At 46.9% G+C, this 27,055-nt stretch overlaps 1 protein-coding gene across 4 annotated transcripts in view; it reads left to right on the top strand.

Moving 5' to 3' along the window:
* The first annotated feature begins 1,404 nt into the window (after positions 1-1,404).
* MYL3 (myosin light chain 3) overlaps positions 1,405-27,055 on the top strand; it is a 34,818-nt gene continuing 9,167 nt past the window's right edge. For 2 of the 4 annotated variants that reach the window (XR_014556507.1, XM_083704375.1), the window contains exons 1-6: positions 1,536-1,827; positions 11,445-11,472; positions 20,507-20,656; positions 21,615-21,788; positions 23,870-23,947; positions 26,505-26,540. Coding sequence is in view for 2 of the 4 variants with exons in the window: in XM_083704375.1 (XP_083560501.1) it covers positions 1,696-1,827; positions 11,445-11,472; positions 20,507-20,656; positions 21,615-21,788; positions 23,870-23,947; positions 26,505-26,533 (591 nt within the window). In the remaining 2 variants the exon portion in view is untranslated. Of the gene's footprint in view, positions 1,828-11,444; positions 11,473-20,506; positions 20,657-21,614; positions 21,789-23,869; positions 23,948-26,504; positions 26,555-27,055 lie in introns of all 4 variants that reach the window. The other 2 variants (XR_014556506.1, XM_083704376.1) reach the window with 2 other exon arrangements.

Raw genomic sequence — 27,055 nt, forward strand, 5'->3', positions numbered from 1 at the left:
CTTCTCTCCAAACTGGAAAGTCCCAAAAACCGCAACATTTCTTCATAGGGAAGTCAACTTGAGTCTCATGTTTTAGAGGGGATTCAAATGAAAGTTACCCTGATTTAATCCTGCCCAGCACTTTTCCCCTAAAAATATGTTTAGAGGTACTCTCATTTTCCTACTCATATTGAAATACAGCCCCTCAATGAGGCCAAACTTAGTAAAGGACCCCTGGACGGTTAAGTCCAGTCAAAGGCGGCTATGGGGTTGCGGCACTCATCTCACTTTCAGGCCGAGGGAGCCGGCGTTCGTCTGCAGACACCTTTCCGGGTCATGTGGCCAGCCACTTCTGGCGCAATGGGACATTGTGATGGAAACCAGAGGGCTTGGAAACGCTGTTTACCTTCCCGCTGCAGTGGTACCTATTTATCTACTTGCACTGGTGTGCTTTCAAACTGCGAGGTTGGCAGGAGCTGGGACAGAGGAACAGGAGCTCACCCTGTCACGGGGATTCAAACCTTCCGACCAGCAAGCCCAAGAGGCTCAGTGGTTTAGACCAAATCCCTTTCCCCCCAAAATGTTTAGGGGTATGTGTACCCCTGCATCCCCCCAGGAAAAAAGCACTGGTCCTGTCTGACTTTTAGAAGACATCAGAAGCCAGTGCTGTACAGTGGTACCTCAGGTTAAGTACTTAATTCATTCAGGAGGTCCGTTCTTAAGCTGAAACTGTTCTTAACCTGAAGCTCCACTTTAGCTAATGGGGCCTCCAGCTGCCACCGCGCCACCGGAGCACGATTTCTGTTCTCATCCTGAAGCAAAGTTCTTAACCTGAAGCACTATTTCTGGGTTAGCAGAGTCTGTAACCTGAAATGTATGTAACCTGAAGAATATGTAACCCAAGGTACCACTGTATAGGGAGGTTTTTAATGTTTGATATCTTATTGGGTTTTAATTTGTTGGAAACCACCCAGAGTGGCTGGGGTAACCCAGTCAGATGGGTGGCATAACAATAACAATAACAACAATAATGATAATGATAATGATAATGATAATGATAAAAATAAAAATAAAAATAAAAATAAATAATAGCTGCAGGGGTTGGACTAGAAGACTCCCTTTCAACTCTACAATTCTATGAAACCCAACTGCAACCTGCCAGCTCTTTCTTTGATCACTCCTCGCCGGTTAATTTCCTCCAAACCGATTCGTTCTGGACGGCTTTGCGATGAAACCAGCTCCAGCCTCCCTCCTTTCTCCCTCGGATGCAAATGTTGAGCCTGGAGTGCCATTGGGGAACAGCCGTCCTCTCTGCACCTCAGGGGATGAAATCGATACAGCTCGCCACGTTCCTGCCCCCCCAAGATGGGCTGTTCTGACCTCTCTCTCCAGGCTCCGTACCCGATACCCTCCAACCATCATTCCATTTCAACGCTAATTCAGAACAATGCCCTAAGCGGACGCTCCAAAATAGCCAGGCCAGATATCTTCTCCTTTTATAGGAATGGCCCTATTGTGAGACATGGTATGTGTGGCTGGGGAGGGGGCGATGGCTGAGGTGGGGAGGGGGTTGATTTGGAAGCCAAGTGACACGGCGTGTGACATCCAAGGACCAGGAGGTGGATAAAGGCCTCTGCCAGGAGGGACATCCTCTGCTCTGTTGAATCACCCCCTGAGCGGCCAGCCTCTCTTTCATCCCGGTGCAGAACCACCACCATGGCCCCCAAGAAACCAGAACCCAAGAAAGCAGAACCTAAGAAAGAGGAGCCCAAAGCAGCCCCTAAACCAGCCCCCCCACCCGAGCCAGAAGTCCGCAAGGAAGTGGAGTTTAACCCGGCAAACATCAAAGTAAGTGTCTTTTTTGACATCTTTAATTGTGCATTAACAAGGCAGGGGAGGATTGTTCTCTCCTTGGGTACTGGGTGAAGTTTCTTCTTTTTCCTCCTCCTCCTCCTCCTCCTCCTCTTCTCCTTCCTCCTCTTCTTCTCCTTCCTCGTACTCCTCTCCTTCTCCTTCTCCTTCTCCTTCTCCTTCCTCTTCCTCCTTCACCTTCTCTTTCCTCCTTCTTCTTCCTCCTTCCTCTTCCTCCTCTTCTTCTTCTCCTTCCTCCTCCTCCTCCTCCTCCTCCTCTTCTTCTTCTTCTTCTTCTTCTTCTTCTTCTTCTTCTTCTTCTTCTTCTTCCTCCTCCTTCTCCTCCTCTTCCTCTTCTTCTCCTTCTCCTTCTTCCTCCTCCTCCTCCTCCTCTTCTTCTCCTTCTTCCCTACAAGGTGATTGACACAAAAACAAGTATGATAGCTTTGAAAGCACCACAAGTAAATCAACCGGAGCTAAGGACAGTGTTGTGAGTTTTTCGGGGGGGGGCGGGGTGTCAGTTTGGATGATGCCCTGAGTCTCTTCCAAGTCTTGGGTTCCTGTGCCCAGTGAGAGTTGGAATCTAAACAGTTGCTGAACTGCTCAGACAAGTTTATTTGTAAGACGAGGAGCTTAGCTGGTCACTTTTAAGTACCCTCATTCGCATCCCAAAAGAATGAGCTCAGTTGTAGGAGCCACAGCTAAGGGGTGGTAGCCTCCAGGCTAACGGGTGAAGCTCTCTCTGCTTCACCTAGCTGCTAAATAGGAGAAACAGAGTTTTGGGTGTGAGCTGAGCTAGAAGCAGGCTGGAAGCTGGAGACACAGAGACCTGCTTGCTCTGTGCTGCATCCAAAGTTGTGACGAATGGAGAAGTGAGATCTGCTGGGGTGTTACTGCTGTGAGCCCCTTTAGCCTATGCCCAGGTTGCAGGTGTTGTTGTTGTTTAGTCGTTTAGTGGTGTCCGACTCTTCGTGACCCCATGGACCAGAGCACGCCAGGCACTCCTGTCTTCCACTGGCCAGTGGCGTAGCATGGGTTGTTAGCACCCGGGGCAAGGCAAGTAATTTGTGCCCCCTAACCCGTGGATTTGCGCCCCCTAACCCATGAATTTGTGCCCCCTAACCCATGGATTTGCGCCCCCTAACCCTAACCCCAAGATGTTGTGCCCGGTGCGGCCGGCCCCCCCTGCACCCCCCATGCTACGCCACTGCCACTGGCTCCCACAGTTTGGTCAAACTCATGCTGGTAGCTTCGAGAACACTGTCCAACCATCTTGTCCTCTGTCGTCCCCTTCTCCTTGTGCCCTCCATCTTTCCCAACATCAGGGTCTTTTCCAGGGAGTCTTCTCTTCTCATGAGGTGGCCAAAGTCTTGGAGCCTCAGAGTCAGCCACGACTGGACCTAATGGCCAGGGGTCCCTTTACCTTTACCTTAAGGGGAGTGAAAGGCGGGATATCAAGTCCAAACTCTTCTAGGTTATGAAGGCTTGACCCGTCTCAACTTGAAAGCCCACATCTGTGGCTCCGAGCTTCTCGAGTTTGCACAGTGCTGGCGTGATACTGGATGATGTCCGTACCTCGCTAGGCAGAGCAAATCCGGTGGGGTAGTTAGGAGGGGTGGTTTGCCCCAGGTGTCACCCTGACAGGGGGTGACAAAATGCTGGGTGGTACTCACCATGGGGCCTTTTAGTGTGCACAAACCATGCGTCTCAGTGCCCGCAGGATCCACACTGCCCGTCCGCTGCCTCCCCACCCAGTTGTAGGGTGGCTGAGGCCTTGCAGCATGCCCCGTCTATATGGGCACTATGCTCTATGGGCACCACACTCCCCGTCCCATCCCACCCCTATTGGCACCGAGTGCCCTGTTCCGTCCCACCCCTATGGGCACCAAGTGCCCTGTTCCATCCCTATGGGCACCCTGCCCCCTGCCCCTATGGGTGGTTCGCCCCGCCCCTGGGCACACCGTCCCAGGTGCCCAAGAGGCTTCTTCTACCACTCAGAGAATGGAGTACGACACCCAGAGCAGGTAAATCAATGCAGCACATTCTGTATTTTTTGCTCCATAAGATGCACCTGACCATAAGACGCACCTAGTTTTTAGAGGAGGAAAACAAGGGGAAAAAATATTCTGAACGAAACAGTGGCTGTATGATTTTTGTGGTGCAGGCTGTAACCATGGACATGCTATGTGATCTGATGGTGAATTTGGGGTGACCCAATGCAAAAATCCTGAGGATCCATGTGGATCCAGGCTTTGTGCCATTTTTGTGCCATTGAGGCCCCACAAAACAGTGGGTGCGTGATTTTTTTGGTTCAGGCTGTAGCCATGGACATGCTCTGTGACCTGATGGTGAATTAGGGGTGACCCAATGTACAAATCCTGAGGATCCATGGGCTTTTACCTCCCCCTCACAGGCAGCCTCCGCTAGCGTCCCTTATCTCTCTTCCAATCCCACCGATCAGCTGCTTCCCTTCAACACTCCCTTCCCTCTTGTTTGCCTTAGTGACTTTTCCTTACCTGGAGCAGTTTTTTGCTCCTCCTTTTCTTCTAATTTCTCTAGTCTTCCTGTCTCCTCTCCTTGCAAGTTCGCTATCTTTACCTCCCCCCTCCCAGGCAGCCTCCTTTATCTCTAGCGTCCCTTATCTCTCTCCCCAATCGCTTGCCGATCAGCGGCTTTGTTTCAACACCCACTTCCCTCTTTCAAAAAAAAGAAAGAAAGCATGATCTGCTTTTTGCCCCTGGGCAATTCGGCTCCAGGGATCACACATTTGCTCCATAAGGCGCAGGCATTTCCCCTTACTTTTTAGGAAGAAAAAAGTGCATCTTATGGACTGAAAAATACGGTAGTTAAACTGTGGAACTCCCTCCCACAGGAGACAATGATGGCCACCCACTTAGATGGCTTTAAAAGAAGATGATACAAATTCATGTAAACGAGGATTATGGACGCCTCCTAGTTGTGATGGCTCTGCTCTGCTTCCACAACTGGAGGCAGCAATGCCTCTGAAGGCCAGTTGCTGGAAAGCACAGGAGAGGAGATGTGGCCTTGTGTTCGAATCCTGCTTGGCTGCTGTGAGAACAGGGTGCTGGGCAAGACAGGCCTTTGGCCTCATCCGGCAGAGTTCTACTGGTGTTCTTATCTACCCCTTTCCTTAAGATTAAGGATCTCAAGCCTGTAAAAGGGTAAAGGAGTATTGGGAAATGATTTATCATGAATTGAAAAAATTTTTAATAGCACCTTCCCCTCCAAAAACACAGACACACCCAGAGTCCTTTCTGTTGAGGATAATTCAGATGGAAATTCCCAGGAAATTCCTGTCGGTGACCCCGGGGGAGTTCCTAGCTGATGTGCATCGGCAGGACTCCCCCTTGTTGTTGTTTAGTCGTTTAGTCGTGTCCGACTCTTCGTGACCCCCTGGACCAGAGCACGCCAGGCACTCCTGTCCTCCACTGCCTCCCGCAGTTTGCTCAAACTCATGCTGGTAACCTCGAAAACACTATCCAACCATCTCGTCCTCTGTCGTCCCCTTCTCCTTGTGCCCTCCATCTTTCCCAACATCAGGGTCTTCTCCAGGGAGTCTTCTCTTCTCATGAGGTGGCCAAAGTAGTGGAGCCTCAGCTTCAGGATCTGTCCTTCCAGTGAGCACTCAGGGCTGATTTCCTTCAGAATGGAGAGGTTTGATCTTCTTGCAGTCCATGGGACTCTCAAGAGTCTCCTCCAGCACCATAATTCAAAAGCATCAATTCTTCGGCGATCAGCCTTCTTTATGGTCCAGCTCTCACAGGACTCCCCCTACTGGTGGTTAACCCTTCCCGGACTTCAAGCGGATGGGCTGAAGCCAGATAGTCGGTTAGGACCAATGCCTAAGCCAATACCACTCTTCACCTGCAACCAATAAAGTTGTGGCCTTATTTAGCCCATTAACCTTAATAATTGTGTCATGTGTCTTTATTTCCACGGGGGGGGGGGGGGGAGGGAACTCACCACGCAATTGCCACCCCGCTGACATAGTGGAGGCAAATGGTTGTGGATTTCTCTCTCTGCATACATTTTGAGCCATTTTTGGCTCCGTCGGGTGTTAGTGAATAGCAGGAATTGCTGGTAGGGAGAGTTGGTCCTGTGTTCGAATTCTGCAGTTTGAATTTCCTGCAGGCATCTGGTCGGCCGCTGGGAGAACAGGGTGCTGGGTGCACCCTGCCATTAGGGTGTGTCATTTTCAGGGGTGAACATTTGCAAATTTATTCAGCGAGCGGTCTTTAAAATATGATTTGGGGTGTGAGGAATCGGCTATTATTATTGCGACTGCACAATGTTTATCTATGTAAGTCTGCCTTCGATGAAAAACGGCTTTCGGAAAAACCAAAGAATTTTAATTTTATCTTCCGAAAATGTCAGGTAATGCTAAATGAATGAATGAATGAATGAATGAATGAATAAATAAATATCACACACACACTCTTTCTCTCTCACACACAATCTGCAAGTACTTAGAAATTATTTTGAATGGTTTTTATGCAATTCCACACCCATTTTGCTTAACCAAGCAAAACTAAATGATATTAATTTAACCAAAATATCTCTTGGATTCCCAAGTCATGTGCCAACATTTTAGCACCCCTCATGTTTGGAATTTGAAAGTTGGGAATTCAACATGCCCTAATGGGCTCTTGGCCTCATCCTGCAGGTCCCTTTAACGTTCTCGCAGTAAAAAGGATCGTCTGTATTCTGTGCTTCTAAATTTGATGAGAAAGAAAATATTAAAGACGGCCATTTCCTGCCCACAAAGAACAGCATCGGTGGTTTGTTTACACGGTTAAGTCATCTCAGACTTTTAAGAACAACGCCCCGTTCCTTTGGGGACATTGGCGAGGGACGGTTGTGAAGTTTGCCCCTTTCTTACATTATTTTGAAAAAAATGCTGCGTACAGTGATTCTAACTAATACAGAGTTGAGTTGTCCTGTGATTGTGCAACAAACAAATAAAGCCATAATATGGGATAACGTACACAGTGACTTGCGATCTCGATCACATGCAGTCTGTAGTCAGCTGGCAGTAGGAGTACAATACAGGTATGTCTTTAAGTTAACATCTTACATTAAAAACCTGACAGTACTATTGAAGGCTTTTCACCAAAGCCAGACTAAATGTCTTTCCTTCTGCTGTGTTGGATGGTAGGTTGAGAGGAGTTCCCTACCAGGACAGACTTTGCTCGTGTGCTCAAGACATCGATTCCATAAATCATATTTTGTTGCACTGTGCAAAATATGAGCAAGCCAGGGCTGAACTGATACTACCCTTGCTGGTACCTTTCCCGGGAAAATCAGAGGCTCACTATGTCAGGTTCCTATTGGAAGACCGGACAAATGCTAGAACATGAGCAGTGGCAAAGTTTTTATCAGTGGTTGCAAGAATGACCGCTCCCCGCTTAAAACGGGGGGCGCCCTTTGCGTGGACGCATGCAGCCCCTAGATCTGGAGCGGCTCCAACAGCATAGGCTTGGCTTTGCCGTCCCTCAGGTGGGATACCTGGAGGTCTCCGCCTACCTCAGTCAGTTGTCCAATCCCACCTGGGGGAAGCATTGCCAAGGAGACCAGGCCAGGTAGGGGAGGGATTACCTGCCCACACAATAGAGGGAGGATCTTACCTGGGAATCCTCACTTGGCTCCAGAGCTTCTCCCACCCTACCCACCCTCAGTTAATGTCTTATTTGCAGGTTAACTTTTCTTCACAGGTATGCGGGCGCTGCTACGTTAAGGTCGCTGTCAAAGGGCCGGAAAGGAATTTCCCTGCATTGGCAGGTTTCGCCTTTCCCGTAGCAAAACGTCACAACTTTGGCGGTATCAGGCCTTGGGCGGAATCCTTTAGTCCTTCTTCCTCTTTGCGGCGGCGATACCAGGGTTCCCTGTTAAAGGGGTTTTCTGAAGGGAGGCTTTGACCGTACGCCGAAAGGTCATCATTGCTCTCCCCTGTGGCGGCGGCGTAACGGGGGCAGCTATCTCTGCTTGAACATATGTTCTCCAGAGCCGGCCCATCCCCCCCCCCACACACACACTGGATAACCCTGATGCTCCCTAGGTCCCCGGCTGGGGACTGGGGAGGGAGAACGCCCAATGCCTGAGCCAAGGTCTACCCACATTTGAAATTTAATAAAGTTGTGGCTAATTTAATCCCATAGCACGTTGTCTTGAGTCGTTATTCCACATGACGGGGGGACCGCGCGGGATCTGGGGACTCCGCCTGTCCATGCAACAAAGGATCCCTATATTCTAAACAAAATGCTTGTTTAACCTGGAGGTAGGCTGTCTGAATTGGGTATTGCTTTGTAATGATTTGTTGGGTCTCTGGACCGTAATAAAGATTGATGATGATGAAATAAAGCCATAATAAGTGAGATGTTTGGGGTTTCTCACCTGCGCTCTGCCACTTGCTTTTATTTCATGTGATGAGTACAGTCTGTTCTTTGCCTGGGATTGAGAAGGGCAGAGGTAGCTGGAACTGGGATGAGCTGTCAGGCTTTTAATAGCCAGACAACTGTGCCTGCCTCCTCTGTCGTTTACCTGGCTCCTGTTGAGCTCACCCTTTGTCACTGTCCAAAATAGAACCACTTGTTTGCGAACGTAAAAGGAAGGAGGACAGTGAGCGGCGAGCATGTTTTTTCCTGGCTCAATTCCCATCGCCTTTTGCAGCTGTCAGGCTCAAGGAAAGGACGGCAGAGAGAAGTTCTTCTTCCGCCACTGCATCTTCCTGCCAGGAAAGGGTTTCCGACTACAAGGATAGTGTTTCAGCCCTCTAGGGCATCTTCACGTAGGGCTAGGAGAGACCCCCTGCCTGAAACCCTGAAAGGCTGCAGGCGATATTGAGCTAGATTGTTGTTGTTTAGTCGTTTAGTCATGTTTTTAATTTTCTGTTGTGAGATGCCCAGAGTGGCTGGGGAAGCTCAGCCAGATAAGCAGGCTGTTGTTGTTTAGTCGTTTAGTCGTGTCCGCCTCTTCGTTACCCCATGGACCAGAGCACGCCAGGCACTCCTGTCTTCCACTGCCTCCCACAGTTTGGTCAAACTCATGGTGGTAGCTTCGAGAACACTGTCTACCCATCTCATCCTCTGTCGTCCCCTTCTCCTTGTGCTCTCAATCTTTCCCAACATCAGGGTCTTTTCCAGGGAGTCTTCTCTTCTCCTGAGGTGGCTCAAGTCTTGGAGCCTCAGCTTCAGGATCTGTCCTTCCAGTGAGCACTCAGGGCTGATTTCCTTCAGAATGGAGAGGTTTGATCTTCTTGCTGTCCATGGGACTCTCAAGAGTCTCCTCCAGCACCAGAATTCAAAAGCATCCATTCTTCGGCAATCAGCCTTCTTTATGGTCCAGCTCTCACTTCCATACATCAGGCTACAGATGCTTCGTGTTACAGATGCTTCGTTTTACAGACTCCGCTAACCCAGAAATAGTACCTCAGGTTAAGAACTTTGCTTCAGGATGAGAACAGAAATCTTGCAGTGGTGCAGTGGGAGAAGGGGCTCCATTTCTTCCGCCACTTTGCTGAAGAAAGAGAGGGAAAGCTGCACAGTGCGTCTCCAGCGAAGCGAAGTCAGAATAGCAAGAGGGATCACTACGCAGCATTCCTCCCGTTGCCCTGAAGAGGCTTTGCGCGGCTATCCCTGAATCTAGAAGAGGGATCGGTGCTCACCGATCCCTCTCCCTCTCCTGGATTCAGGGATAACTGTGCAGCCTGTGTTCTCTCCATAAGACGCACACACATTTCCCCTTATTTTTTAGGATGGGAAAAGTGCGTCTTATAGAGCGAAAAATACGGTGTGTTGGAAGCTGCCCAGAGTGCCCAGTCAGGTGGGTGTGGTATAAATAGTAAAATTTTCATTATGGAATAGGACATCCCTATTTTCATCAGAGAAATGAGGGAGGGCATGGAATCTGAAATCATGTTTCTGAAGTCCATTAGCAGGGGGGACAGCCAGTCTGTGAAATGCTTTATATTTTTGGCTGTGGCACTTGCCAAAAGACCGTGTCATCTCTCCGAAAAGTCTGCACCTCTCCTTTGCCAGTGCTTTGCACTAATTCCCGCCAGGCTGTGGAAGAGGATGGAGGCATGTTCTCAATCAAAGGATGGAGGCTTTGCATCAACTCAGTTTAGGAGTCAAAAGGAACAAGACAGACAACCACACACTCAAGGTGCCAGTCCTCATTAGACTCCCAAAAACATGTTGCAATAGCACCAGGAACGCCAGGGTCCCATTCTCTTCGCTTGGTGTTGTGCCAGGAAATTGTCCTAGCAAAAGGAACCGCATTTCTCCTGAGTATTGTTTGTAAAAAAAATATATAAAACCTGCTGCTGTTTGTAAAATGAAATTAAAACTCCACCTCCTGAGGAAACCTGCTTAAACTGCTGAGACAAATAAACGTTACACAAGACCCCTGGAGCAAGATTTAAGGGTTTGAGGACACACTTTAAAAGACCTCTGTTTCCCTTTTAGGATAATGAAGCACAGTGGAGACTGTGGTGTCTTTATGAGACGAGGTTTTCTTTGTGTGTGTGCCTGGGCATGCAAACATGCTGCCTTTGTGTCAAAATCCCTGAAGAGTGGAGTCCTCAACTCCTTTTCCAAAGTTGAGCTTATTGCCTCCATCCACTGAGATAATGGAACAAGATATTCAGTGCAGGAAAGAGGCATAGTTTGGGCCCTTCCACAGTTTATTACAAATGCCAAAAACCCCCACAGGTTGCAAGGCATTAAAAAGGAATATTGGTTGCAGCCCTGTCATGTACTGAGTTGAATAGGATCCAAAAGGCAGCAGTCTGATTGGTCCTAGAACAATAGGATCCAGAATGCAGCAGTCTGATTGGTCCTAGAACAATAGGATCCAGAATGCAGCAGTCTGATTGGTCCTAGAACAATAGGATCCAGAATGCAGCAGTCTGATTGGTCCTAGAACAATAGGATCCAGAATGCAGCAGTCTGATTGGTCCTAGAACAATAGGATCCAGAATGCAGCAGTCTGATTGGTCCTAGAACAATAGGATCCAGAATGAAGCAGTTGATTGGTCCACAGGAGCCACCCAATCCAGCTTCAGGTAGAAGGGAATCTGCAACCTGATTGGCCTACAGGAGAATCCTGGAAATAGCCAATCACGTGGGGCCCATTGTGTAAATAATGTATATAAGGCAGACATTCTGGGGGAACTTCCATTCCTCCTCACCACTATGAGCTGAATAAAGAGCATGAAATCCACTCTCGACTCTGAGTGTATTTCAAGCGCCTTCATTTTAGCCCCTGCATTTTAATCCTGTGTGAGTGTCTGGAGGCGGTTGGAGGATGGATGGTGGTGGACAGATTGAGGCTGAATCCTGACGAGACAGAAGTACTGTTTTTTGGGGAAAGGAGGCGGGTGGGTGTGGAGGACTCCCTGCTCCTGAATGGGCTAACTGTGCCCTTGAAGGACCAGGTGCGCAGCCTGGGAGTCATTAATGCATAAGCAACACAGCACTCGTTTCAAGTAAGAGAAGCAAAATGAGCGCGCCAAAAAGTGTCAGCCTTGTCAATGTCATGGGACATCAGGGAGAATCATCATAGTGAATAATCTCTCTCTCTCTCTTTGCTTTCAGGTTGAATTCAGCAATGAACAGCTTGAAGGTAAGTAACTTTTCTGTCTTTCACAAATCCACCTGTTCTCTGAAGCAACATTAACAGTTATTTCAGAGAGAGAGAGAGCGCATCATAGAATCATAGAGATGTTTGCTCCATCTTCCATGAGGCAGCCTTTGCGATATTTGAAGATGGCTCTTATATCTCCACTCAGTTGCCTCTTCTCCAGGCTGAACATACCCAATTCCTTCAACCATTCCTCATCAGGCTTCGTTTACAGACCCTTCATGCCTATTGGTCATTGAGAGACTTCTCCTCCACGAAAGGTCTGCCTTTGCAATGAGCCAAAAACAGGAGAAAGAAAACAGGAGTCTTTTGAGAGGAGCTGCATCCTTGCGACACACCCATGCCAGATTTTGCAAAGGGGCGAGGGGGGGGGGAGCCAAAATATTTTAATCTAAAGAGCGTATGGAAACAGATGAGGTTTTTGTTTGGGCTGTCAAACGCTGGGGAGGAAAGCTGTACATAACAGGGGTGGTCTGGCATGTGGCAAATGTGCTAAGCACATCAGAAGCCACGGGAAGGGAGAAGGATCTTGAATTTGTGTCCTGCTTGTGGGGTTCCCACAGTGGCCAAGCAGATGCCTTTGGGGAACATGCAAGCAGGATTTAAGCTGAAGAGCCACTCTTCCCTCCTGTGGCTTCCAACAGCTGGCTGTTGTTGTTGTTTAGTCGTTTAGTCGTGTCCGACTCTTCGTGACCCCCTGGACCAGAGCACTCCAGGCACTCCTGAATTCCACTGCCTCCCGCAGTTTGGTCAAACTCATGCTGGTAGCTTCGAGAACACTGTCCCACCATCTCGTCCTCTGTCGTCCCCTTCTCCTTGTGCCCTCCATCTTTCCCAACATCAGGGTCTTTTCCAGGGAGTCTTCTCTTTTCATGAGGTGGCCAAAGTATTGGAGCCTCAGCTTCAGGATCTGTCCTTCCAGTGAGCACTCAGGGCTGATTTCCTTCAGAATGGAGAGGTTTGATCTTCTTGCAGTCCATGGGACTCTCAAGAGTCTCCTCCAGCACCATAATTCAAAAGCATCCATTCTTCGGCGATCAGCCTTCTTTATGGTCCAGCTCTCTAGGCGAGACAAATTGGATATGATCCTTGCTCTGGGGCTTCCGGGGAATTTGACCCAGATTGCCTTCCCGAAGCCTTTTCTCTTTCTCTTGGGAAGCCGTTCCCCACAACCTCAATCCCACTGTCTGTGGTTAGCAAAGCCAGAGCTTTTTCTCAATGGCTTCTCCAGGAACCCAGCAGATCCTGCTGACGAGGAGTTTAGATAATGATAGGCCCAAGCGAAAGCAGAAGAAGAGGCTGATATTTTTATTTTTCATTATTATTCTTTTGAAAAATTTCCATGTTTGTTCAGCTGCCACAGAGTGGGAGCTGTCGCCGCCGCTGCCATCGTGTTCCCTTGTTAAAAAAATGAAATAACAGGCCTTGCATCCGGGATTCCTTGCAGACAACAGGGTGAGAATAGAAGCTTTCACTGGGCAAACTCTGAGAGGGAGGCTGGATCAAAGAGTCTGGTGTTGCGATTTCAGGGTCAAAATGGCAATTGTGGTGGGTAGAAATCACAGAATCGTTGAATTGAAGAGTTGGGAGGGATTCCAAGGGTTATCTCATTCAACCTCCTGCAATTCAGGAATCTCAGCTGAAGCATGCATGACAGATGGCCATCCAACCTCTGCTTAAAAAATCTCCCATCCAGCCAAGCAGGATAGACAACATTGAGCTGTATGGTATGGTTACCTGTTTTCCTGGGGACAGTCCCCAGATCTACAAATCTGTCCCTTGACAAAATCCGTCCCGGGAATGTCCCCGGATTTCATTTATTGTCCCCAGATTTGTATTTTAAGTGTTGTGGATTTATTAGTGGGGTCATGGGTGGCGCTGTGGGTTAAACCACAGAGTCTAGGACTTGCTGATCAGAAGGTTGGCGGTTTGAATCCCTGCGACGGAATGAGCTCCCGTTGCTCGGTCCCTGCTCCTGCCAACCTAGCAGTTCGAAAGCACGTCAAAAGTGCAAGTAGATAAATAGGTACTGCTCCAGCAGGAAGGTAAATGGCGTTTCCGTGCGCTGCTCTGGTTCGCCAGAAGCGGCATAGTCATGCTGGCCACATGACGCGGAAGCTGTACGCCGGCTCCTTCGGCCAATAAAGCAAGATGAGTACCACAACCCCAGAGTCAGCCATGACTGGACCTAATCATCAGGGGTCCCTTTACCTTTAATTGTTTTTCTTTTGCATCAATTAAGTGTTTTAAATTTGTTATTAGCCAACCTGAGCCTGGTTTTCTACAATTTGTCCCTGTTTCAATTGGTGGTGGCGGCTGTTGTGCATCATTCTCCCACTGGCCCCCGGCTGCTATTACTTTCTCTTTCTCAGAGCAGTCAGATAGGTGAGCCCAGCCAACAAGGGTTTCATATTGAGTAGGATTACACCACAATGGTGTCATAGAATCCTAGAGTTGGAAGAGACCACAAGGGCCATCGAGTCCAACCCCCTGCCAAGCAGGAAACACCATCAGAGCACTCCTGACATATGGTTGTCAAGCCTCTGCTTAAAGACCTCCAAAGAAGGAGACTCCACCACACTCCTTGGCAGCAAATTCCACTGTCAAACAGCTCTTACTGTCAGGAAGTTCTTCCTAATGTTTAGGTGGAATCTTCTTTCTTGTAGTTTGGATCCATTGCTCCGTGTCCGCTTCTCTGGAGCAGCAGAAAACAACCTTTCTCCCTCCTCTATGTGACATCCTTTTATATATTTGAACATGGCTATCATATCACCCCTTAACCTCCTCTTCTCCAGGCTAAACATGCCCAGCTCCCTTAGCCGTTCCTCATAAGGCATCGCTTCCAGGACTTTGACCATTTTGGTTGCCCTCCTCTGGACACGGTCCAGTTTGTCAGTGTCCTTCTTGAACTGTGGTGCCCAGAACTGGACACAGTACTCCAGGTGAGGTCTGACCAGAGCAGAATACAGTGGCACTATTACTTCCCTTGATCTAGATGCTATACTCCTATTGATGCAGCCCAGAATTGCATTGGCTTTTTTAGCTGCCATGTCACACTGTTGGCTCATGTCAAGTTTGTGGTCAACCAAGACTCCTAGATCCTTTTCACATGTACTGCTCTCAAGCCAGGTGTCACCCATCTTGTATTTGTGCCTCTCATTTTTTTTGCCCAAGTGCAATACTTTACATTTCTCCCTGTTAAAATTCATCTTGTTTGTTTTGGCCCAGTCTTCTAATCTGTCAAGGTCGTTTTGAAGTGTGATCCTGTCCTCTGGGGTGTTAGCCACCCCTCCCAGTTTGGTGTCATCTGCAAATTTGATCAGGATGCCCTTGAGTTCATCATCCAAGTCGTTGATAAAGATGTTGAATAAGACCGGGCCCAAGACAGAACCCTGTGGCACCCCACTAGTCACTCTTCTCCAGGACGAAGAGGAACCATTGATGAGCACCCTTTGGGTTCGGTCAGTCAGTCAGCCAGTTACAAATCCACTGAGTGGTAGCATAGTCAAGTCCGCATTTTACCAGCTTCTTTACAAGAATATCATGGGGCAACTTGTCAAATGCCTTGCTGAAATCAAGGTAGGCTACATCCACTGTGTTCCCTTCATCTACCAGGCTTGTAATTCTGTCAAAGTCTTTCAGCATGATGACGTTAGTGGCTGCAAGGGAAGTCCATTAAGAAGAAGAAGAAGAAGAGTTTGGATTTGATATCCCGCTTTATCACTACCCAAAGGAGTCTCAAAGCAGCTAACAATCTCCTTTCCCTTCCTCCCCCACAACAAACACTCTGTGAGGTGAGTGGGGCTGAGAGACTTCAGAGAAGTGTGACTGGCCCAAGGTCACCCAGCAGCTGCATGTGGAGGAGCGGAGACGCGAACCCGGTTCACCAGATTACGAGTCTACCGCTCTTAACCACTACACCACACTGGCTCTGCGAGTGTAAGCCAGGGCTGTGCAAAATACTGTGGGGAAAATGTCGGGAAAGGAAGAAAAATCATTGCTGCCGCACACACACTCTGCAGTTTAAGCCTTGTCTGTCAAGCTATCAGCAAAACGATACGTTGCATTTCGTCTCAGCAGAAATGAATTTGAAATGCGTATTTTGCATGTGAAAAAATAGACAGGAAAAGCTTTCAACAGATGTCAAGCAGATGCTTGCTGAACAGATTTCAAGAAACAAAACACATCAAAAAATAGATCCTCAACATGCATCGTGATGAGAGGGCCTGTCAATTTTTGCTTTCAGTTCCTCATTTCTTCCAGGCTAAGTTGCGTTCATTGCATTTCAACATTGATTTCTGATTTATTTTTTTTTACAAAGAGGTTCTCATAAAAATTTATCAGCATCTTAGTTTGCACTTCTCCCAATATTCCTGCCTGCAGTTTCACCTAACACACAAAGCTATTCCAACAAACAGTGCGTTTGGGCTTATTTTCATCATTATGTGCATTTGAATGCACACTTTTCAATTATTATTATTAATAATAATAATAATAATAATAATAATAATAATAATAATAATATTGGATTATTATTTTCCCAGTAGTGATGTATGGAAGTGAGAGCTGGACCATAAAGAAAGCTGATCGCCGAAGAATTGATGCTTTTGAATTCTGGTGCTGGAGGAGACTCTTGAGAGTCCCATGGACTGCAAGAAGATCAAACCTCTCCATTCTGAAGGAAATCAGCCCTGAGTGCTCACTGGAAGGACAGATCCTGAAGCTGAGGCTCCAATACTTTGGCCCCCTCATGAGAAGAGAAGACTCCCTGGAAAAGACCCTGATGTTGGGAAAGATGGAGGGCACAAGGAGAAGGGGACGGCAGAGGACCAGATGGTTGGACAGTGTTCTCGAAGCTACCAGCATGAGTTTGACCAAACTGCAGGAGGCAGTGGAAGACAGAAGTGCCTGGCGTGCTCTGGTCCATGGGGTCACAAAGAGTCAGACACGACTAAACAACAACAACAACAACAATATATTTATATATTATATAGTGGTTTCCCCAGCCACTCTGGGTGGCTTCCATCAGAATATTAAAATACAATAATACAATACAAAAGTACAATAATATATATGCATTTTTGCACACACATTTTGCATTCGCATTTTACACACACAGTTTGGATTGTAAAATTGCATCACAAAATTTGGGAAAGGGCTGGTTTCAAAGGACAGCCCTGCTTCAGTTCACAAATTTGTTCCCTCAGTGCAAACTGGCTTGGAGCTGTAGTCATTTGGAAAGTGCCGGGTTGGGGAAACTTGAATTAGAGGCGATTCATAGACTGCCCCTTTGCACAAGCCATGGGATGGTTTACCAAAACATACGATTAAAGTATAAATCTGTAACATAATATCCCTCCAAAAGAAATTAAAGGCACAGCAGTGCGTAGCAATTAACAAAGAGCAGCAGCTGCAAGCTAATCGTATTTTGTTTCAGGGAGTGTGAAGAAGGATTTCTCCCCCATCGCTAGACAGCAGTAGGCCATAGAATCATAGTTGGAAGGGGACCCTGGCGATCATCTAGTTCAACCCCCTGCAATGCAGGAATATACATCTGTCCCTTATTGGGGAACAAACCCCACAACCTTGACATTACCAGCACCATGCTCTAGGCAACTGAGCTGTTAGAATTAGCTTCAAGTCCTTTTGTTTCTCTACTCACCCTGTCTACGCAACAACCCTGTGAGGTAGGCTAACCTTCGAAACAAAACAAACCCAACCGCCCAATAATGAACCCAAAGTTGTTCAGTGGGTTTTATGGTATGCTGGGAGATGGCTCTACAAACAGCTTTGTTGTTGTTGTTTAGTCGTTTAGTCATGTCCGACTCTTCATGACCCCCTGGACCAGAGCACGCCAGGCACTCCTGTCCTCCACTGCCTCCCACAGTTTGGTCAAACTCATGCTGGTAGCTTCGAGAACACTGTCCAACCATCTCGTCCTCTGTTGTCCCCTTCTCCTTGTGCCCTCCATCTTTCCCAACATCAGGGTATTTTGCAGGGAGTCTTCTCTTCTCACAAGGTGGCCAAAGTCATGGAGCCTCAGCTTCACGATCTGTCCTTCCAGTGAGCACTCAGGGCTGATTTCCTTCAGAATGGATACGTTTGATCTTCTTGCAGTCCATGGGACTCTCAAGAGTCTCCTCCAGCACCAGAATTCAAAAGCATCCATTCTTCGACGATCAGCCTTCTTTATGGTCCAGCTCTCGAACTGAGTGTCCGTTCAGCTTTGGCCTAGCTGCTTCATCAGCTCTGAATCTACTTGTACTTGTCCTCCTCTCTTCCTCAGTAGCATGTTTGATGCCTGAGGGGCTCATCTTCCAGCGTCATAACTTTTATATGCCTGTTGTCTTTGTCCATGGAGTTTTCTTGGCATTGATACTGGAGTGGCTTGCTGGTTCCTGCTCCAGGTGGATCACGTTTGGTCAAAACTCTCCACTATGACCTGTCCATCTTGGGTGCCCTGCATGGCATAGTTCATAGCTTCTCTCAGTTATTCAAGCCCCTTCGCCACGGCAAGGCAGTGATCCATGAAGGGGACAAACAGCTTATAAATACTAATACAGTGGACACTCGGGTTGCGAATGTGATGCGTGCGAGAAGCACATTTGCAAACCGCAGAGTCTGCAACCCGCAGCGCCAGTGTGGTGTAGTGGTTAAGAGCGGTAGTCTCGTAATCTGGGGAACTGGGTTCGCGTCTCCGCTCCTCCACATGCAGCTGCTGGGTGACCTTGGGCTAGTCACACTTCCTTGAAGTCTCTCAGCCCCACTCACCTCACAGAGTGTTTGTTGTGGGGGAGGAAGGGAAAGGAGAATGTTAGCCGCTTTGAGACTCCTGAAGGGGAGTGAAAGGTGGGATATCAAATCCAAACTCTTCTTATTCTTCGTCTGCACACGTGCGGGTTGCGATTCAACACTTCTGTGCATGCGCAAAGTGCAATTTAGCACTTCTGCGCATGCACAAGCGCTGAAACCCGGAAGTAACCCATTCTGGTACTTCCGGGTTCGGCACAGTGCGCAACCTGAAATCACACAACCCGCAGCATCTGTAACCCGAGGTATGACTGTAGTAGTAGTAGTAGTAGTAGTAGTAGTAGTAGTAACAACAACAATTTTGGCATTACAGTCATACCTCATTTACGGATGCTTCAGGTTACATGTTTAAGGGTTGTGGACCAGAACGGGTTACAATATTTTTCGCACTATAGGACGCACCAGACCATAGGAGGGGGAGAACAGAAAAAAAAATTCTCTCCCTCTCTATGCAGCCCTCCTTCAGCGAAGCGGTAGGAGAAACAGAGCCCCTTCCATTTATCCTCCTGCTTCGCTGAAGGGGTGCTGCACAGAGAGGGAAAACTGTGCAGCGCCTCTCCAGCAAAGCAAAGCCTGGAGAGCAAGAGGGATCGGTGTGCACCGACCCCTCTCGCTTTGGGGGTTTCAGGCGGCTATCCGCAAGCCTTCGGAGCACAGCAAGAACTCCTGCTGCGCTCCGAAGGCTTGCGGATAGCTGCCTTTCAGGGAAAGCAAAGCGAAGCCTCTGGAGTGTGGGAGGAGCTCTCCCTCTGCGCTTCGGAGGCTTTTTGTTGCTATCGCTGGAGCCAAGCAGCCTGCATTCGCTCCATAGGACGCACACACATTTCTCCTTAATTTTTGGAAGGGGAAAAGTGCGTCCTATAGAGCGAAAAATATGGTACTTCCGGGTTTCGTCACTCGCGCATGCGCAGAAGCGCCAAATCGTCCCTGCGCAGACGCAGTGCTTCAGGATATGAATGCTGTGGGTTGTGGACGTGCCTCTGTTACAGATTACATCCTCAATCTGAAGTTCCACTATATCAGCACCATGCTGTAACCAACTGGCATATGAGGTCAGGAACCTCCAATCCTGTATCCCAACCTAGAATTGCATTCAGGTTCTCAGATGATCTGCCCTCTGTACCACTTCAGAGTGAACATGCAGCCTCTCAAAAACTTCTGCTATGAATCATTCCCTGCATTAAAAAAAAGTAGCAAGGAAGGCGAAGGCTAGCTTGAACCCTTTACTCTTATGTGCTACATTTCTATGTGTGCTGATTTTTTTTTGGCGGGGGGACATTCAGAAATGTTGTGGCATGAAGTGATAAAACCCAGACACAGACAGACCACCTCACTAGGTAAAGGTAAAGGACCCCTGACCATTACGTCCAGTTGTGGCTGACTCTGGGGTTGCGGCGCTCATCTTGCTTTATTGGCCGAGGGAGTCGGCGTACAGCTTCCGGGTCATGTGGCCAGCATGACTAAGCCGCTTCTGGCGAACCAGAGCAGCGCACAGAAACTCTGTTTACCTTCCTGCCGGAGTGGTACCTATTTACCTACTTGCACTTTGACGTGCTTTCGAACTGCTAGGTTGGCAGGAGCAGGGACCGAGCAACGGGAGCTCACTCCGTCGCGGGGATTCGAACCGCCGACCTTCTGATCGGCAAGTCCTAGGCTCTGTGGTTTAACACACAGTGCCACCTCACTAGCCATTAGCTAATGAACCCTCATTGCCACAGATGCCCATAATGCCTATTTAATTATAGTGATGTTAGAGATGAAGTGGGATGTGCTTGTGGTGTTTTCATTTTATTTATTTTTTTGCACTGAAGACTGCTGTCCTGCCCTGGAACGCCTCAGAGGTCAATTTCTGACATGGGTTTCTGAGCAATTCATGATTTTTCCTAGCCTCCTGACCTGGTTCTTTCTCTGTTGCAGTTCCTCCAGGATGTCCACAGGAGATGGAATGTAAACATCTCTGATATCCAGATCAACAGCGAAGTTCATAAAAATAAAAATAAAAACCAAAGCAAAACACAGGGGGTCAGGATCCCATGAAAATAATAATGCTAATGAAGGCTTGTCTTTTTCATAAACAAGTGAAACTTTTTCTGCAATCACATCCATTCCTTGTTACCTTTCTCTTCCTTTCTTCTCTCCTGACTTCCTGAGCCATCTCTCCCACTTCCTCAACAAACATTTTGTGTTTTTCTCCTCTCCTATACAGAATTCAAGGAGGTCTTCATGCTCTTCGACCGAACCCCGAAAGGGGAAGGGAAAATCACGTATGCGCAGTGCGGAGACGTCTTGAGGGCTTGCGGGACAAATCCCACCCAGGCGGAAGTTCTCAAGGTCCTCGGCCGGCCCAAACCTGATGGTGAGAGACTTCTTGTCCTGTTTTCGTGATGGCAACTTCACTGGACAGGTTTCACTTCTAGATCTGTCTTAGGAATGTTAGTGCCAATGAGCTACAGGTTATTGAGGAGGGGTCTCACTCTGACATTTTATTCCATCACACACCATCTACGTGTAACACCAGTCCTGAAAGACCTTCATTGGCTCCCAGTACGTTTCCGAGCACAATTCAAAGTGTTGGTGCTGACGTTGAAAGCCCTAAATGGCCTTGGCCCAGTATACCTGAAGGAGCATCTTCACCCCCATCGTTCTGCCCAGACACTGAGGTCCAGCTCCAAGGGCTTTCTGGCGGTTCCCTCCCTGAGATGAGTGAGGTTACAGGGAACCAGGCAGAGGGCCTTCTCGGTGGTGGCCCTCGCCCTGTGGAACACCTGGACACTGAGGCATAGCTGTCAACTTTTTCCTTTTCTTGCGAGGAATCCTATTCGGAATAAGGGAATTTCCCTTTAAAAAGGGAAAAGTTGTCAGCTATGCACTGAGGTCCAACTCTGAGGACCTTCTGGCAGTTCCCTCCCTGGGAGAAGTGAGGTTACAGGGAACCAGGCAGAGGGCCTTCTCTGTGGTGGCACCCGCCCTGTGGAACACCCTCCCGTCAGATGTCAAAGAGAAAAGCAACTACCAGACTTTTAGAAGACATGTGAAGGCAGCCCTGCTTAGGGAAGTTTTTAATGTTTGATGTGTTATCGTGTTTTTAATATTCTGTTGGGAGCTTCCCAGAGGGGCTGGGGAAACCCAGCCAGATGGGAGGGGTATAAATAATAAAATAAGATGGTGGTGGCGGCGATGTATCCCTTACCATGATCTCAGAGCCTTCATGTTATATTTTGGGTGTTCCCCTTGTTCCTTATTGTTTGCAGACTTAACTTGCATGCTAAACAGATGGGCAGCTCTAACCCGATTTCCTGTTTGTCCATCCTCAGAAATGAACAACAAGATGTTAGACTTCGACACCTTCCTGCCCATGCTCCAGCACATCTCCAAAGCCAAAGACACTGGGACCTACGAGGATTTCGTGGAAGGCCTGCGGGTTTTCGACAAGGAAGGGAACGGCAAGGTCATGGGAGCCGAGCTTCGCCATGTTTTGGCCACTCTTGGTAAGTGGATCTACAGTCCTACAACACGGCCCTCTAAGCCGATTTTGCTGGAATCATAGACTCACAGAACTGTGGCTTTTGTCCTGTATTTTTTATCTTGTGAACTGCCTTGAGATTTTCAGATGAAAGGTGGTATATAGATTTAATAAATAAATAGAGTTGCAAGGATCATCATCATCATCACCATCATCAAGATTTATTTACCGCCATTCAACACAAGATCTCAGGGTAGGTCACAATGTAAACTAGCTGTATACATTTAGTGATCTATATCTATATCGATCAATCTAATCGTAACGTATAACAAGCATGTAAGGGTGTCGTCACGCTGAAGTTCACTTGGCTACAGACAGGTGGCGCTGCGAATTACAGTGTAACGATGGAGGGGCAGGACTGCCACAACACCTTATCCACTTTGTTCCAACATTTGAGAGGAGGAGGTCACATGTCCCTCACCCACATTGAAAGATTATGGATTTGATCGTGCATAGGGATGGGTGAAATGGCTACTGAGTGACACCAAGGACTTTGTTACTTATAAAGCGGCACTCTATGCGCCGGCAGCTAAGAAGATGAGGAGGAAGGAACTAGACAGAATAGCGGTCAACTGCAAAAGGGATTTGGATATTTAATTTGGCACATCTCCCCTGAGAACCTTCTGCTATTCTATTCTATTTAATACAACAAATAATTTTAGTAGCCGTGACCGTGGTTTTATTGTATGTCTGTGCCTGATTATTTTTATGGCTATTGTTGTTTTTTTCCCTTCCTCCCCTTTATGTTCTCCTTCTGAATGATGCCATGGTCTAAAGCTAGTGCAATAAAAAGTTTAGTTGGTTAAAAATAAAATATATGCAAACAGCTCTCTGTGCAGTCTGGAGGGCTAGAAAAACTTGTCCTTCATTTCCCTTTTCTTTGCAAAAAATGAAGTTATTGGGATAAGGAATTCTCCAGCCCGATGCTGTGATCAAAGTCGAGCGGGACAAATGATGACTTCAGGGTTTCTGAAATTTTCGGCTTTGTTTCTGCTTGGAGATCACAGTTAATCTCGAGGGACCAAAGACTGTGAGCTGGAAGATGTTGCTCTAAGCACCTTGAAATTCCTCAACTTGGTTGAAGAGGGAATGAATGCCATGGTAGACAGTCAGATAAAAAGTGTCTGAGCCATTTTGACATCCAGCCTTCCTTTCATAATGTTTCTCTTCAAATCCTTTCTCTACTGCCTTAAATGTAATACTGATTTCTGTAACATTCATATTACATTCCTTTATCTTTCTAAAAAATATTTATACTTTGCAGGTTTCTACGTTTCACTGATTTTACAATCATTTTTGACTTCCTCCCCTCTCTAAATTTATTTTTAATATCTTCTGCATATCCAAATTAACTTAATTTGCTCGTTTATTCATCTACTTTAAATATGTACTTTAAATATATTACCATAATCATGCCAATGTTCTTATCTGTTTACAATTCATCTGTAAATATTCAACAAACAATTTCCATTGTTTTATAAAAAGTTTGTTATCCTGATTTCTTATTCTTCCGGTAAGTTTTGCCATTTCTGCATATTCCACAAGTTTTTGCATCCATTCCTCCTTTGCTGGAACTTCTTTCCATATTACATTCCTTTATCATTCTCATTCCTTTGCTTATATTTTATGTCCTGCCTGCAATTTCATTTGACTATAATATTATCTCCAAAAAGGATCTCCGCTCTTCCACAAAATTTTTATCTTTTTGGTCTCTTGTTTTTGCCGTTAATTTCACTATCTCCATATAATCCAGTAGTTTTAAAAGTCCATTCCTTTCTTGTTGGAACTGCAACTTCCTTCCATTTCTGGGAATACTGAATTCTGGCTGCAGACATAATATACAGAAACATTTTAACCAACTTTTTTGGCCTGACTCGGCCAAAACTGGAATCTTGCCCCTTCAAATCAGTTAGCGATTTGAGCTTTGATCGAATTACCTAGCCCTACTTGTAATTTGCTTTAGGCTCTTAACCCTGAAAATTTGAGTCAACTTATGTATATATTTTTTCCTGTTATTTTCTTTTCTTTCATTTTTTTCTGTTCCAGGCGAAAGGTTGACTGAGGAGGAGGTCGATAAGCTAATGGCTGGCCAGGAAGACTCCAATGGTTGCATCAGCTACGAAGGTACAGTGATACCTTGGTTCTCAAACTTAATCCATTCCAGAAGCCCGTTCCAAAACCAAAGCGTTCCAAAACCAAGGCGTGCTTTCCCATAGAAAGTAATGCAAAATGGATTAATCCGTTCCAGACTTTAAAAAACCACCCCTAAATCAGCAATTTAACATGATTTTCATTATCTAACGAGACCACTGATCCATAAAATGAAAGCAACAATCAATGTACTGTACTATAAAAATAAGACAGAATTGTAGATGATAAAAATTAAAACTACATTTTTTTTCTTATCTGAACTGATGATAGTTATTGTTTGGGTGGGGGGCTTTTATCCATTTCCGCAGTCACACAATCAATCAATTGGTAGCTGAGCACAGTCAGAAAAACAAATTACTGTGTTTTCTGGCGTGTAAGACTACTTTTTAACCCAGGAAAATCTTCTGGTGTGACGTGGCAGCTAAAAAAGCCAATGCAATTCTGGGCTGCATCAATAGGAGTATAGCATCTAGATCAAGGGAAGTAATAGTGCCACTGTATTCTGCTCTGGTCAGACCTCACCTGGAGTACTGTGTCCAGTTCTGGGCACCACAGTTCAAGAAGGACACTGACAAACTGGAACGTGTCCAGAGGAGGGCAACCAAAATGGTCAAAGGCCTGGAAACGATGCCTTATGAGGAACAGCTAAGGGAGCTGGGCATGTTTAGCCTGGAGAAGAGGAGGTTAAGGGGTGATATGATAGCCATGTTCAAATATATAAAAGGATGTCACATAGAGGAGGGAGAAAGGTTGTTTTCTGCTGCTCCAGAGAAGCGGACACGGAGCAATGGATCCAAACTACAAGAAAGAAGATTCCACCTAAACATTAGGAAGAACTTCCTGACAGTAAGAGCTGTTCGACAGTGGAATTTGCTGCCAACGAGTGTGGTGGAGTCTCCTTCTTTGGAGGTCTTTAAGCAGAGGCTTGACAACCATATGTCAGGAGTGCTCTGATGGTGTTTCCTGCTTGGCAGGGGGTTGGACTTGATGGCCCTTGTGGTCTCTTCCAACTCTATGATTCTATGATTCTCAAAAGTTGGGGGTCGTCTTTTACGCCTACTACAGAAGCAGCTCCTGCAGCAACTCCTCACCAAAGGATAAAACGACAGCAAATTAAATCAGAGGACACCAAGCTCTCTAGATGAAGCATAAATTCGCTTGAAAATTGGCCCCAGATGCCCCCGGCTACTGGGGAGTGGAGCGGATTTCTGAGCCAGACTGGAGACTGGTTTTTTAATTTTTATTTGGTGTGTGTTGGAAGAGGGGTAGTCTTATACGGTGAATATATCCCAAACTCTATATTTTAACTGGAAAAGTTTGGGGGGTCGTCTTATACGCCCAGTCGTCTTATACGCCGGAAAATACGGTAACCGAAAAGGCCTCAAAAACAAAAGCACAAAATAAATAGCAAAAAACAAAACTGCCAAACTTAATCCACTTTGGAAGTCCATTTGACTTCCGAAATGTTTGAAAACCAAGGTGCAGCTTCTGATTGGTGGAGGTGCCCCGGCAGCAATAGCTGACAGCCGTGTCGGACGTTCGGGTTACGAAAAACGTTCCAAAACCAGAACACTTACTTCCGGGTTTTTGGCGTTTGGGTACCGAGGTGTTTGAGAACCAAGGTACCACTGTATTAAGGAAAATATGGGGGTGCCACAGAAGATGCCACAATCTTGTGTAAAGTCAATAAAAGAAGTTTACGTACAACATCAGTTCACAGATGGATCCCTGAAGGCAGACTTAGTTACATAGTATATACATGTGGAGCTATCCCATAAGCAGCGGTTCTCAACCTGTGGGTCCCCAGGTGTTGTTGGACTACAACTCCCATCATCCCTGAGCTCTGGCCTTGCTAGCTAGGCTGATGGGAGTTGTAGTTCAACAACATCTGGGGACCCACAGGTTGAGAAAGGCTGCCATATGGGGATAATCCCAGTTTCCTCTGTTGGCTGGAAGCTAACAGAGCATCTTTAGCTAAAAAGCTGCTCCAACGATGGAGGAAGTCAAAGAGAGAGAGAGAGAGAGAGAGAGAGAGAGAGAGAGAGAGTGCTGCGTGCCCTGTCCTTTTGTTACCTGGACAGGTGAGGTCACGTCCCCCTCTAGTCACATGCAAAGGAAGTAAGTCCCAGCCAGGAGGAAACAGGAAGTTTTCGACTGGCTGGACCAAACATTCCCCAGCATGTCCACTCTAGGAAAACAAGGAATGTTGTACTTGACTGCTACTTATGTATCACATCCCACAGTCTCAACTTTTGCCCTCAGAACTATGCCCCTCTGCAAACCACTGCTCCATGTCTATACTGCTCCACTGTCCTGGGCAACATCAGGATCCTGGTCACAAGCAGCAGGAGGGAGAGGTTCCCACCATTCCTCATCAGAGCAGTACTCCTCAGCCAGGTCTCTGACACCCAGTGAGATTTATGACTGAGTCAGGATTCAGACCCTCATATCCCAAGCTCTAGCCCAACACTCTAACCATTACACAACACCACCTCTGAGACAGTAATGACTCTCTTCCTTTTTTTTCCAGCGTTTGTGAAGCATATCATGGCAAGTTGAATGGCAGGTAAGCCGAACAAGGTCATCATTATTTTGTTTTTGAAACCCCACCCCACCCACTGCCCCAGAAACGATACGAAAATGTTTATGGTCATTGTCCCATACAGAACAACGAAATTGAAAAATCTGCATCAGACATTCAAAAAACAACAACCTTGCTATCCCAACCTGATTGGCCCCTAAAAACTCTGATGCCCCATAATTGAATACAATATACTCACATAGAGACTACCTTACACTGCGTTTAAAACCAAAATCGCATTTGGATAGAAACTGTTTCTCAGGCGGCTAGTCCTAGTCTTTATAAGCCTGTACCTTCTTCCAGAAGGCAGAAGCTGAAAGAGATCTTCAATAGATTGATCCATATACAGCAAAAGGGTGAGGAAACTGTGATTCTCCAGATGTTGTGAACTGATGGGCGTTGGCTTGCATCTAGAACATCTGGAGAGCTACAGTTATTCACAAATAGGTTGGTTTTGGGATGAACTGGACTATATTTATATAGCTTTCCATTATTAGATA

The sequence above is a fragment of the Podarcis gaigeae genome, assembly GCF_964106915.1.
Source record: "Podarcis gaigeae genome assembly, chromosome: 12".
In the NCBI taxonomy this organism is placed as follows: domain Eukaryota; kingdom Metazoa; phylum Chordata; class Lepidosauria; order Squamata; family Lacertidae; genus Podarcis; species Podarcis gaigeae.